We start from the raw sequence: 13,416 nt of genomic DNA, 5'->3' as shown, positions 1-13,416 counted from the left end.
GCATGCCGGCTTTGACATCTCAAATGATGCTAAAGCACAAGCAAATGAAATGACCACGTATTGGTTTTGTGAGACGTTAACGTATTAAGAAGTTTTGGCCCCAAAAAAACATTGAGAAAATGCCGTATTAATTGGTTATTTCGAAAGAAGCCAACAACAGTTGCTGTTATGAAGTTTGAAGAAAGCACATAGAGCCAACAAGGATAGCCAATGAAGTCAGGTTTTACGTGTAGCTCAACAAGGACATCCGATGAAGTTAACTGAAGACTCACATAAAGCCTCTATATATAATATTTTTGCTGTCTATTTCATCACATTCAGATGTAATTGTTATTATCCTATTATACATGATAATCAATCAATCGAGCCTAAGCTACATGCATCCCATTCGATCATAATAAAGGTATTTGTAAAATGGTTATATAAATAGAGAAAAAGTCATAGAAAGAGTTAATTATGAGATAAGCATTTTTTTTTTTTTTCCAGAAGTATTGTTCAGTTGGGACTTTCTGTCCGTGCTTATGGATTTAAGCATTTATTTGGCTATAGAATGACATATTTATCCTTCTTTTAATTGATGAATAATTGAGACATTTTTTTTCCTCTTTGACGGAAGAGATGAGACGAAGAAGACAATATTGTAAATGAGATGATGATGAGATCCAGTGATGAAGATGGTTGCGCGGTGGTGAGAAATACAAGATTAATAACGATTAAATCTCGAGTTTCCACTTATGAACGGCGCCAACGACGATGGTGAGCTCCGTCCTAATGAACAGCGGCAACGACAGTGATGAACTCCGCCTTTATGAACGGCGGCAACAACGATGCTGAGCTCCGCCTTAATGAACGGCAGCAACGACAAACGGTGAGCTCCGTCCTAATGAACAGCGGCAATGACGACGGTGAGTTTCGCCTTAATGAACGGCGAGATGGTCGCTTGTCCTTAAACGCTTTCATAGCCTCGTATGGACCGATTGCCGACAGTTCCTTTCACGATTTCTCCAAAATTTGTCAATTTGCAAATATGTAATTTCCAAATTTAGTTTAGATCTGAAATTTGTTTGATTCGACTAAGTTTATTATAGGTTCACTAAACATTATCTTCTTAGGGTTTAGTTATTTTAATTCAAACGAAATTAATTAAAATCATTGAGTTTATCGGAGCATGGCAATGGTAGTGCCGGAGACGTTTCCTGGTTTTGGTCGGAAGAGAAGAAAGCAAAGAGGAGACAGAGAGAATGATAGTTTTGTCTTTGTATGTTAAAAAAAAGCCTAAAAATGAAAGCATGGAAAGAAATGCCTATTTTTTAAAGATTTTGCCAAACAAATTCCTATTTTCACAATAATCCCTATAAAGAAATGAAAAAAAGGAAAACTTATAATAAACGCGAGAAGGACCAAACAGGTATTAAAAACTAAGATCAAATGCTATCTACTTGAGCACTCTTGTTAAATGTCCAAACCTTAAATTGTGCTTCTGCGTATGGTTTACTTTCTATTTGACTAGGCAACCCTTATCGCACGCATACGGCATCCTTTTACATTGAGATATAGAAGTCTTTATTTTTGCTGTTCTTTTCGTTACTCCACCTTCCTCGCTTTCAAAATGGTAAAGCGGATAAACTAGCGCGTCGTGTTCGCTCTATTCCGCACTTAGTTACCTATGTAAACAATGTCCCTTCGCATTGGCTCGTTTGAACCAATCTTATTGTCTGTTGTCAAAAAAAAAAAAAAAAATCTTTATTTTTGCTCATGTGGATGCATAGATACCTTCATAGAACATAAAGTCTTTCCTTGTGAGGACCACGACTAATAAGAAAAATATTGCATATCCTCGATTCTCTATTGGGGGCAATTACAAACTTTAACCAATTTAGCTTAGTCTAGTGACATAGCACATTTAAATCACATAAAACAAGTTTGTGCGTGACTCCGCTTCCTTTTACGTGGATCCGTCTTTGGTGTCATCGGAAAGAGTTGGTGGAAAAAAATAATCCAAGTAATCAACTTTTCACTTAATCATAGTTTCCGAAGTGGTGTCTTTAACAACACTCCAATATTTATAGGTTTTGGGTCATGTTTGTTTTGATGTCCATAAATTTTTTTTTCCATTCATTATTTGTTCTAAAACCATGAAATATTTTGTTGACCTAAAAAAAGTATGCTTTGTGATGAAGCTTAGGAAATGAAGATTACATACAGTAATTTACTATTTATGCTTTGAGATGAAACTTAGGAAAATATCTAAAGACCACAAGATAAAATGAAAGGTTTCTTGATCATGCTAATGACCAGGACCACAAGATACAATGTATAGTTTGCTTTCGAAAAAAAAAATCTGATAATCTGATTTAAACCTCAACGACAACTCAACTCTGTGAAGACATCGCTGCTCATTGACATTGTACCATTTTCAGATTGGGAATGACTTCTAGTGAAAATAGGAGCATTAGGTAATGGAATGATGATAGTTTCACTGCCAAGCCAAATTATCACAGAGCTCATGGTTGGTCTCTTTGCTGCATTCTCTTGAACACACAACAAACCAATCTGGATCAACTTGATGATCTCGTTTCTTGGATGCTCTATCAAGAAAGGATCAATTATAATCTCAGGCTTTCCTTCAACCCATCTCTTCCATGCCTGCACCAAGAAAGAAAATATGTATTATTACATTTTGTACATAAGTGGTTTGAAGAGTAAGAACAAAATGGATCAACCACTGATATGTGAAGAAGCTTACAAAAGCAGCAAGTCCTTCTCCTTCAAAGCTCTTGTTTCTTTCACCACTTATCATCTCTAGAAGCATGACACCAAAGCTATAAACGTCAGATTTAGCTGACATTTGCCCATGATTCAGGTACTCAGGAGCCATATATCCGCTGCATATATGCAAACAATAACATTAGTTCATAATTGTTTAAATGCCTGCAAGACTCTGTTTTAAAAACAGAGCATTTAAAAATGTTTCTTACCGAGTTCCAGCTATTCGTTTAGTTTCAGCTCGAGTCTCATCTGTATCGAACAACCTAGCTGTCCCAAAATCTGCAACTTTGGGGTTCATCTCTGCGTCTAAGAGGATGTTACTCAACTTCAAGTCTCTGTGAATAATCTTTAGCTGAGAATCCTCATGAAGATAAAGAAGACCTCGAGCAATGCCTTCTATAATTCTGCATCTCATCTCCCATGTAAGAAGTGAACGCTTCTCTTCATCTGAAAAGAAACATTTGTATTTTGCTTAAAAGTTCTAAAACTATCCAAATTGGCAGCTGTTTTTCGAAGGCTCACCGAAGATAAAGTGGTCAAGACTTGCGTTGGGGACAAACTCGTAGACAAGAATCTCTTCATCTCCTTCGTTACAGAACCCTAGAAGCTTAACCAGATTCCTATGTTGGAGTCTTGTCAGTAATGAAACTTCATTCTTAAACTCTATATCTCCTTGTCCTGAACCTTTTGTTAATCTCTTTACCGCTATCTCTTGCCCGTTTAACAATGTCCCCTGAAACCGGTTCTCAAGATTTGTTACTCATCCCGTCATCCGAGTCCGAGATCAAGATCAATCAACAACTCATTATTGTGAAAATGTAATTACTACCTTATAGACAGTACCAAATCCACCTTGGCCTAGCGTATTATCAGAAGAGAAGTCATTGGTTGCCATAATGATCATACCAAGATCAAACCGTAACACAAACTGACCATCAGAATCAGAGTACTCTGCACTACCAACTAACAAAAAAAGAAACAAATAACCCTTAATTACTAGATCATAACTCATAAGGTTGACTGAAGCAAGAAACTAAAGGTACACTAACCATTGGTTATGATGTTGTATAATTTTTTCTTCCGTGCATAGACTTTGATGAATCCAATAAACACCAAAATATTAATGAAAGTAAGAAGCACAAATATTACGATTATTACACGATACCCAATGCTTCTTCCTGCAAATCATTTAACCCCTTTTAGCCTGAGAACCTCTTTATCATACTTACAAATTTTATGGCAATGCTCTAACTCATTTGGTGTACCTTTCTTTTCTGTTATAGAGCTCTCCTTCTCCGGAGCCTGAGGTCGAGGAGGCGCAGGAACTCTTGTTACATTATCAAAAGCACCATGGAAAGCATATAGATCCCACCTGAAAAAACAGCTTGGACGATAAACCTCACCTCCTTTTCTTCCCCAAACCTGTTCTTTAAAAAGCGTCACGCATTGTCCCAAACATGTCTTGCAATCTTGGGAAGTTATGTCGGGTGTGCACTGCATCAGCATGTAAACATTTGGAAACTCTGTGAACTCGGCTTTCTCGGCACTATAGTATTTAAGTACCGAGGAAGTTTCAGCTTCCGCGGCAGCCTCCAGGGTCCGGTTAGCCATTGCATTCCATTGTTGCTCGAAAAGAGTCATGTTTTTCCATGGCTCGATACTATCTGGACTTTGGTATCTAACAGGAGGTCTAAGCTCGAGGTTACCAAAAGTTGAGTGGTTTGAGGTACTTACAAGACAAGAAACATTGTCTTCACCGTCTTTGTCCCACGTGAATGAATCCATGCGGTTTGGACAACTCGTTGTCGTAAGTATACCTGAACGGCACTTTCAACACAACTGATACATGCTTGTTGCTCGTAGCCTCTTCCGCATAGACCAACAGCGTGAACTCTGTTGGGACTTTTGCCGAGTGAAGCGTTGTAGAATCCACCGTTGGTGGCGACTTTATTTGCAAGAGTAGAGAAGAGATCGCGGCGATTCTGAGCGTAGCTGCTGTTACTGTTGAATAAGCTTCCAGTACATCCCACGGCGTTAACAACTTCGAGCTTTTGAAGGACAAGAAGAAGAGAAGACGCAAGAAAGAACATCAAAGCAGGTTGATTCCCCATTTTTTTATTTTATTGAACTACTTCGTTATTGTTAAGACTTTAATAGATCAGTGATAGAGCAAACGTTGACTTGATAAAATGTGTATTGGTCAATTTTTATTAATTAGTGTACGAGGAAAGTACGAAACACGCGGATACGCGTAGGTTTTGCCAACGCAATTTTTTTCTCCATGATCAAATTTTAGTATATGTATTTGTGTTTTCTTTGTAGAGCTATAACTAAAATACACCTAACAATATAGTAGTATGATATGTTATGGAGCCATATGAAAAAAAAAATATTTGTACGTTTAAGACAGTTATAGTATAGGTAGGAGCTTGTGGTGAATTGAGAGGATGTTTACTACAAACACAAAGACTTTTTTTAACCCACAAATGAAAACCTAACTTTGGAAAACAATTGCAAAATTTACAATTTATGATTGAGTTTCAAATTAAATTTAGCGATTTTTTAAGTAACTTTTTTGTTTTTATTTATTAGTCAAGTAGCAAATTAGAAATCTTATAAGTCTTTGGTCGTAACTGGCAACGGTGGCCAAGTAAGAAGAGTAGTACAAAGTTCTTAGAATCCATTATTTATAAGAATTAAATATACCTAACTATTGAAGAAAGAAGCGTGAAAGTATCAAATCAAAGACCAAGACTCTTCACTTGAAGTGGACGTAGAAGTAATATTTATTTTGAATTATTGTTATGTTCGTAATCTGTTTTGTTGTGTTCGAATTAACAAATTTTATTTCGTATTCACTTTCTCATTTTTTATGAGTAGAAGACTTTGTGTCCCCAGGCTTGTACATATCCAGGGAGAGGTCCATCCCATATGATTTCAACTCTNCTGCATCAGCATGTAAACATTTGGAAACTCTGTGAACTCGGCTTTCTCGGCACTATAGTATTTAAGTACCGAGGAAGTTTCAGCTTCCGCGGCAGCCTCCAGGGTCCGGTTAGCCATTGCATTCCATTGTTGCTCGAAAAGAGTCATGTTTTTCCATGGCTCGATACTATCTGGACTTTGGTATCTAACAGGAGGTCTAAGCTCGAGGTTACCAAAAGTTGAGTGGTTTGAGGTACTTACAAGACAAGAAACATTGTCTTCACCGTCTTTGTCCCACGTGAATGAATCCATGCGGTTTGGACAACTCGTNTAAATTTATGAGAATCCGTACATTAATTTACTATTTGCCAAAAGAACAAAAATATTTTAACACCACAAGATACAAAGAAAGGTTCCTTGAAGAAAGTTTTTTTGTGAAGTTTGCTTTCGAAAACAATATTTTGATGATCAAATGATTTATAACTCAACGACAACTCAACTCTGTGAAGACATCACCACTCATTGACGTTGTACCACTTTCTGATTGGGACTGACTTCCAGTGAAAGCAGGAGCATTAGGTAAAGGAATGATGGTAGTATCACTGCCAAGCCAAATGATCACAGAGCTCATGGTTGGTCTCTTTGCTGCATTCTCTTGAACACACAACAAACCAATCTGGATCAACTTGATGATCTCGTTTCTTGGATTCTCTATCAAGAAAGGATCAATTATAACCTCAGCCTTGCCGTCAACCCATCTCTTCCATGCCTACACCAACAAAATATGTCTTTTAACTTTTTGTACACAGATATTTGAAGATTAAAAACTGATATGTGAAGTAAGCTTACAAAAGCTGCAAGTCCTTCTCCTTTAGAGGTCTTGTTTCTTTCACCACTTATCATCTCTAGAAGCATGACACCGAAGCTATAAACGTCAGATTTAGCTGAGATTTCTCCGTGATTCAGGTACTCAGGAGCCATATATCCACTGCATAATGCAAACCAGTAACACTATATTCATGACTGTTACAATGTCTGCAAGACTCTGTTTTTAAAACAGAGCATTTAAAAAAATATTCCTTACCGGGTTCCAGCTATTCGTTTTGTTTCAGCTCGAGTCACGTCAGTGTCAAACAACCTCGCTGTTCCAAAATCTGCAACTTTAGGATTCATCTCAGCATCTAAAAGTATGTTGCTCGCCTTCAAGTCTCTGTGAATAATCTTTAGCTGAGAATCCTCATGAAGATAAAGAAGACCTCGAGCAATGCCTTCTATAATTCTAAACCTCATCTCCCATGTAAGAAGTGAACGCTTCTCTTCATCTGCAGAGTTTCAAGAAACAATGTTTTGCTTAAAGTTTCTAAAACTATATAAAAAAAAATGCGACTGTCATTCGAAAACTCACCGAAGATAAAGTTATCAAGACTTGAGTTAGGAACAAACTCGTAGACAAGAATCACTTCATCTCCCTCGTTGCAGAACCCAAGAAGCTTAACCAGATTCTTATGTTGGAGTCTTGTCAAGAGTGAGACCTCATTCTTAAACTCCATATCTCCTTGTCCTGAACCTTTTTTTAATCTCTTCGCGGCTACCTCTTGCCCGTTTGGGAATGTCCCCTGAAACCCATTTTTAAGATCTATTTACACCTATAAGACCTTGATTGATCAAAAACACACATTATTAGGAACAAAAGTTATTACTACCTTATAGACAGTACCAAATCCACCTTGTCCAATAGTATTTTCAGAGGAGAAGTCATTGGTTGCCATTAAGATCATACGAAGATCAAACCGTAACATGAATTGACCATCAGAATCAGAGTACTCTGCACCACCAACTTTACAAAAAAAAAAACAAAACAGAAATAAGCCTTACTCTCTACATCATAAGGTTGATTGAAGCAAGTTAGCCTTACCACTATTATATTTTCCCCTCCTTGCAAAGACTTTAATGAAGCCAATAAACACCAAAAGATTAATGAAAGTAAGAACCACAAATATTGCGATTGTACTTCTTCCTGCAAATTATTAACGCTATTTAGTCTGAGAACCTCTTTATCATACTTACAAAATGTGCAATGCTATAACTCATTTGATTTACCTTTTTTATTTGTTATGCAGCTCTCCTTTGCATGCGTTGGAGGCCGAGGAGGCGCAGGAACTCTTGTTACATTATCAAAAGCATTGTGGTAAGTATATAGATCCCACCTGAAATAACAGCTAGGAAGACTAGCCATGCCTCCTTTTCTCTCGAGATAATCTTTTCTATAATTCATCACGCAATCTCCCAAACATTTTCTGCAGTCTTGAGAAGTTATGTCGGGTGTGCATTGCATCAGCATGTAAACATCTGGAAACTCCGTGAACCCGGCTTTTTCGGCACTGTAGTACTTGAGTACCGAGGAAGTTTCAGCTTTAGTGGTAGCCTCGAGAGTCCGATTAACCATTACTTCCCACTGTCGTTGGAAAAGGGTCATGTTTTTAAACGACTCGATAAGATTTGGATTTGGCCATATAACGGAAGGTCCAAGCTGGAGGTTCCCAAAAGTTGAGTGGTTTGAGGAACGTACAAGACAAGAAACGTCGTCATTGCCTCCCCATATGAAGGAGTCCATGTGGCGTTGACAATATTTTTGTGTATCCTGAGCTAATGATTGGACGCAACTGAAACAAGCTTCTTGGTCGTAGCCTCTAGCGCACATGGCAAGAGCGTAAACTCTGTTGGGAATTTGGCCAAGTGAAGCGTTGTAGAATCCGCCGTTAGTGACGACTTTATCAGCAAGAGTAGAGAAGAGTTTCTGGCGATTCTGAGCGTAGCTGCCGTTGCCGTTGAAGGAGTTTCCGAAACACTTTACGGATTGAACACCATGGAGTGTTTGAAGGACAAGAAGAATAAAAGAAGAGAGGTATATCATCAAAACAGGGCATTTCCCCATTTTTGTTTGTTAATGGTAACAACTTTTTTTTCTTTCCTTTTCTGTATTTTACGTATATACGTTATGTTGTAAGAAGTTAGATGTTGAGCTGTGTTCTATATAGATAGAGGTGAGATGAGAAAACGAGTATTAACTTGACTTGCAAATCGATAAAACGGTGAATTTTCAAAGATGGAAAAATGCCAACAGGATATTTCAATTAAACAAAATGTGGTCAAAATTTATAGTATTTGTTATTAATAATAAGAAGGAAAAGGATAGCTGACTACCTAATGTATAACAAGATACATATTAGTATGAGGAATTTTAAAAATGTCATTTTTTCATACCCCTTTTCAAAATTACCTTATTTCTAAAAATAAAAATAAAAAATGTCTTTAAATTTATACTCAAATAAGTGTGTAATCTGATAAAACACACAAACTACCTTTATATGTATATAAAATCTTACAAACAGCTTATAAAAACTTTATAAAATTTTATTAAATACCTTGTAAGAACTTATAAAACTTTACAAACACTTGGATCAAGTCGCCAAGTAATAGTTATTATCTAGTAGTACCTCTTAAGTCTAAACTTTATAAACTTTTCAATTTTAATAAGAGGTATTTTAAAAATGAACAGCTAGAAACATTTTTGAAAATAGACACACTGAAATGAGAATTTCAAAAATTCTCTATTAACTTTAGAAATGTAACATCATGAATTTCCGAAAGTTGATGTGTTTCCCTAAGATATGTTGAAATTTAAATACAACAATATATTAACTTTAGATATGTGTTTCACTAAGATATTTGTATTATTTCAACTAATTCATAAAATCAAATTTCAAATACGAACTATTAATTTTAATTTAATAAAAGATACATGATATGTATGATTACTTCTGATTTTTTTTTTTTTTTTTTTTTTTTTTTTTTTTNATTGTACTTATTCTAAATCTAGTTCTATATTTATTTTTGATGATATACCAAATACCAGATCTGCGGCTATACTTCTAACTGTATTTATCATAGGTAGATATAGCCCACGGATAAATCTTTTCTTTGAATATTCAAATGGATTGAAAGCAAATGACTCATATCCATGTGGTCTATACTTTATACTTTTATCATATAATATTAGTAGAATTGTATTTTGTAATTTTTAACCGTAAAGTGCTGGATTCTGTTTGATATATAGTATTTTTCTTTTTTTAAGTACTGTAAAGAAAAACGATTATGTTAAATATGAATTTGAAATGTATATTGTAATGAGGAAGAATTATTATTTGTATTTTTTTGGTTTAAGAAGAAATTGTTTTTGTGTTATACAGAAGAATTCTTAATATGTTCCATTTGGTCTAAAGTGTATGTGAGGCATAATTATGAAAACGACTACGATACAGGTTTACTAAGGAAACTACTAAATCTGACCACGTTGCAGTAATAGAAGAATCTCCAAAAGGGTTTTGTAATCTTCGACTGTTTCAAATATCGTCGCATGTAAACCCTTCATTAACAGTTTGTTGCATGTATAAAGTAAAAATCTAAAATGAAGTAATAAACTTAATCACTTCGTATTATTTAAGTTTATATATCTAGAAGCTAAAGCTATTCCAAAACCTTTCAATACGGCTGTGTAAAATATTCTTCTTGTCTTCATGTAACCCGGCCCTTACGGCATACACATTTGACATTTTCATAATGTATATACATTTTTTGTTTTTGGTCGCGGGATAAAAAAGACTTCGCATGCTTGGTCTAATAATGGTGCTTCGGAAATATAATATATCCACTCTTTTTATAAAACTATTTTCGAAATGGTAATAAACAGTACAGAGTGGCGGATTAAGACCGACAAAACTAATGTAATAGGCGGAATCATCCAACGGCCAAAAATTGATGAAATAAACGGCTTCACGACGACAGTTGTTCTGATACGTACAAACAATTTTATCTGCTTCACATCACATTCATGATAATTCAGTTTTTGTTATAAAACATAACGCAAACATAGAATATTATTATATTATATATGTATATGTATGTGTATATGTATAACTATATACACTGTAATATATAAGGGGAAAGAGACGAGAGGCAAGTGAAATAAATTCTTCTCTCTTGTCTTACTTTTACAAGTAAAGAAAAGTACATATATATAGAGGCTTTAGTAAATGGATAAGTATAAGTTACTTGATTACTAAGTAACTTGGAGACCAAGTGATAAGAAGATAAGATCAAAGTGACGAATAATCACTTTCATGATTATCCGTTTATAACACTTCCCCTTGATTATTTATCACCGTTTATTTATCGTGTATTGCCTCGTTAAAAACTTTATCATAGAAAAACCATATAGGATAAAAGCTATGATAAGGGAAAAAGAGTACAGTGACACAATCTTCCCCTGAAATAGACGAGTCTTGTTCTTATTGACATTCTCTTTTAAGGTCGATATTCTGCGTGTTATATGCTGCCTCGTTAAAAACCTTGTCATGGAAAAACCCAGTAGAATAAAAACCATGATAAGGGAAAAAGAGTGCAGCCACGCGAATCATCATATTCTCCCCCTAGAAGTATCATCTTCAAAATATGCATTTTGATCTTTGAAGATGCATTTTGAATGAAGCAGCAGGAAGCACCTTTGTAAGTACATCTGCTATATTGTTAGTTGAGCTGATGTACTGGCTATCAACTTCCTTATTCTTCTCAAATTCTTGACCGTAAGAGAGGAATATATCTTGTCTTGTCGTTCTTGGTGTAGCTTCCTTTGATTTGGGCGACATATGCAATATAGTCTTCAAATAGAGTTGTTGCCTTTCGGTTGCTTCTTGTTAATGGGTCCAAACAAGCATTAACTAGTTGATGCTGATCGAATCCTCAGTTCGAAGTTCTTCGTCAACATGTTACGAGGCTCCAATCTTAGGCAGATAACTATTGGTTGACGTTCAAGCATCATCTGAGCCATTAGGGATTCTCGATATGGCATATGAAGCACAACTATTTTGACATGACTTGAATAAGCGACGGCCAAAGTCTATCACTTTGCAATAGAAGATACGTTTTAACTCATACTCAAAATCTACTCATAGAGAATGAGTTATATGCTGCAAAGAGATTAGTAGAAAAATGCTATGCATAATTCATAAGATATATAAATGCTCGTCAGCATTTATATATGATCTTATATGACTATATATACATATTTGACTTCCTTTAGAAGTGATTAGTATAACATCTATTTCGATAGATGTTTAATTTGGAATATCTAGAGACATATTTGTCTTTCCAAGATCTTTCATTCCATATAACTCTTCAAGAGTTTTGATGATGTTCAAAATCATCACTGTTATGAGTTCTAGAGAACATAATTATGATATCATATATTTTCGGGATAAGCTCTTTAAGCATCCCATAAGGCATATTTCAAGTCATCTATATAGCATTCATTTTGTTTGATAGGGTATTTTAACAAAACATGGCGCGACACACCATCTTGTTATATATCATTATACCCTTTTAGTGCTTGGACCACTAGTCCAAAATTACTCGTTTTTATACGAGTTTATATAGACTTGATTACCTCTTTATTGGCCAATATATATCTCTATATGCTCACAGAGCGGAGATTTATGATCCTCATTAATCACATTGCGCGATATAACATTTTTTTGTCGACATTATGTCTTTGGTTCCATATTTCCCGTAATGACATTGTTAATCGAGATCTCTTTAATCATTATATAAATGATTTAATTCAGGTACCTGATTTCGTTATTAACCATATCAATCGGTTTCTCTACTCCTCTTAAGGAGTATCTTGCTCCTCTTTAGGAGTCTATGTGATCCTCTCTGGGAGTCTATTAGCTCTTCTTAAAGAGTCTATTTACTCTTCTTTAAGAGTTCATTTGCTCCTCTTTTGAGAGTATAATCCTCTTTTTAATTTGCTCTTTTTTATTTTCGAAGATTTTATTTATCTTAGGAACCAAAGTAGTCTATCACGTTTCTTATGTGTCATAGACTTAGTATGTCATCCGCCAGAGACATATTTTTACTGGAGCATTTTTAGCTGGGATGTGAGATTTCTCATAACTACAAGTTCGTATTCATTTATGTGAGGATCAGTAATTATATGAAATCTCATCCATCAGCTTTTTGCATTTGATTTGCAATATATATTTTTAATAGTGATCTGTTAAACTTTTGAACTTTTAAGTTCATATTCATTTGTTTATAAAGATCCAAAACTATTCGATGATTCTCCCATAATGATGGAGAATTTTATCATCCAACATGATGATATGCAAATCTTGCAATACGCACATCTCTCCTAAGATGGTTCTATATTAATAGAGCGGAGACTCATTTCCTGCATCTATATATTTCATCCTCTTTGGATGATATATTTTATGCGGTGTGGAGGAGCATTTAAAATATGTAGCACACACCCATAAGATTTGAAATAAGATATATTTGATCTCCAATCATGAATATATAACATGGGAGAAATATTTATTTCAAATTGTTGGCCTCATATATAATATTTATTACATATAAAACTGCATGTTTCATATAAAAAAAAGAGATTAAATCACCATGAATCATTTTGCAATATCTTGGAGTTGCACTATGAAAGATTCATCATAGCTCATTTCAAGAGTGAACATCATGGATGTTTCACTTTATCACATGCGACATATATATGTGATAAACTATAGGATATGACTTCACCATAGTTATATCGCTATGGGGTGTCAAATTCACCAAATTTTATCGACTTATTCCCGATGTGGGATTCCTTTA

The 13,416-nt window shown here is 35.1% G+C and overlaps 2 protein-coding genes across 3 annotated transcripts; both read right to left on the bottom strand.

Annotated features, from left to right (window-relative positions):
* LOC104707601 (putative cysteine-rich receptor-like protein kinase 39) lies at window positions 2,190–4,880 on the bottom strand. The gene is given in 8 exon segments (XM_010423977.1): window positions 2,190–2,646; window positions 2,747–2,885; window positions 2,979–3,216; window positions 3,292–3,502; window positions 3,599–3,732; window positions 3,819–3,947; window positions 4,035–4,584; window positions 4,587–4,880. Coding segments are annotated over 8 exon segments (1,980 nt in total). The 3' UTR covers window positions 2,190–2,361.
* Window positions 6,071–8,699, bottom strand: LOC104707600 (cysteine-rich receptor-like protein kinase 40). Of its 2 annotated transcripts, XM_010423976.2 has the most exons (8): window positions 8,264–8,699; window positions 7,795–8,149; window positions 7,610–7,711; window positions 7,398–7,531; window positions 7,100–7,310; window positions 6,779–7,016; window positions 6,544–6,682; window positions 6,071–6,463 (listed from the first exon to the last, which is right to left on the bottom strand). In XM_010423976.2, the coding sequence occupies exons 1-8, from the start codon at window positions 8,627–8,629 to the stop codon at window positions 6,179–6,181; spliced, it is 1,830 nt and encodes a 609-aa protein (XP_010422278.1). In that variant the 5' UTR covers window positions 8,630–8,699; the 3' UTR covers window positions 6,071–6,178. The 2 variants fall into 2 exon arrangements, with proteins under 2 accessions (XP_010422278.1, XP_010422277.1); XM_010423975.2 differs by having other exon boundaries at window positions 7,795–8,699.

This window comes from Camelina sativa, chromosome 8 (genome assembly GCF_000633955.1).
Source record: "Camelina sativa cultivar DH55 chromosome 8, Cs, whole genome shotgun sequence".
In the NCBI taxonomy this organism is placed as follows: Eukaryota; Viridiplantae; Streptophyta; class Magnoliopsida; order Brassicales; family Brassicaceae; genus Camelina; species Camelina sativa.
The sequence above is the reverse complement of the archived record's forward strand: the minus strand, read 5'-3'. Positions and strand labels throughout refer to the sequence as shown.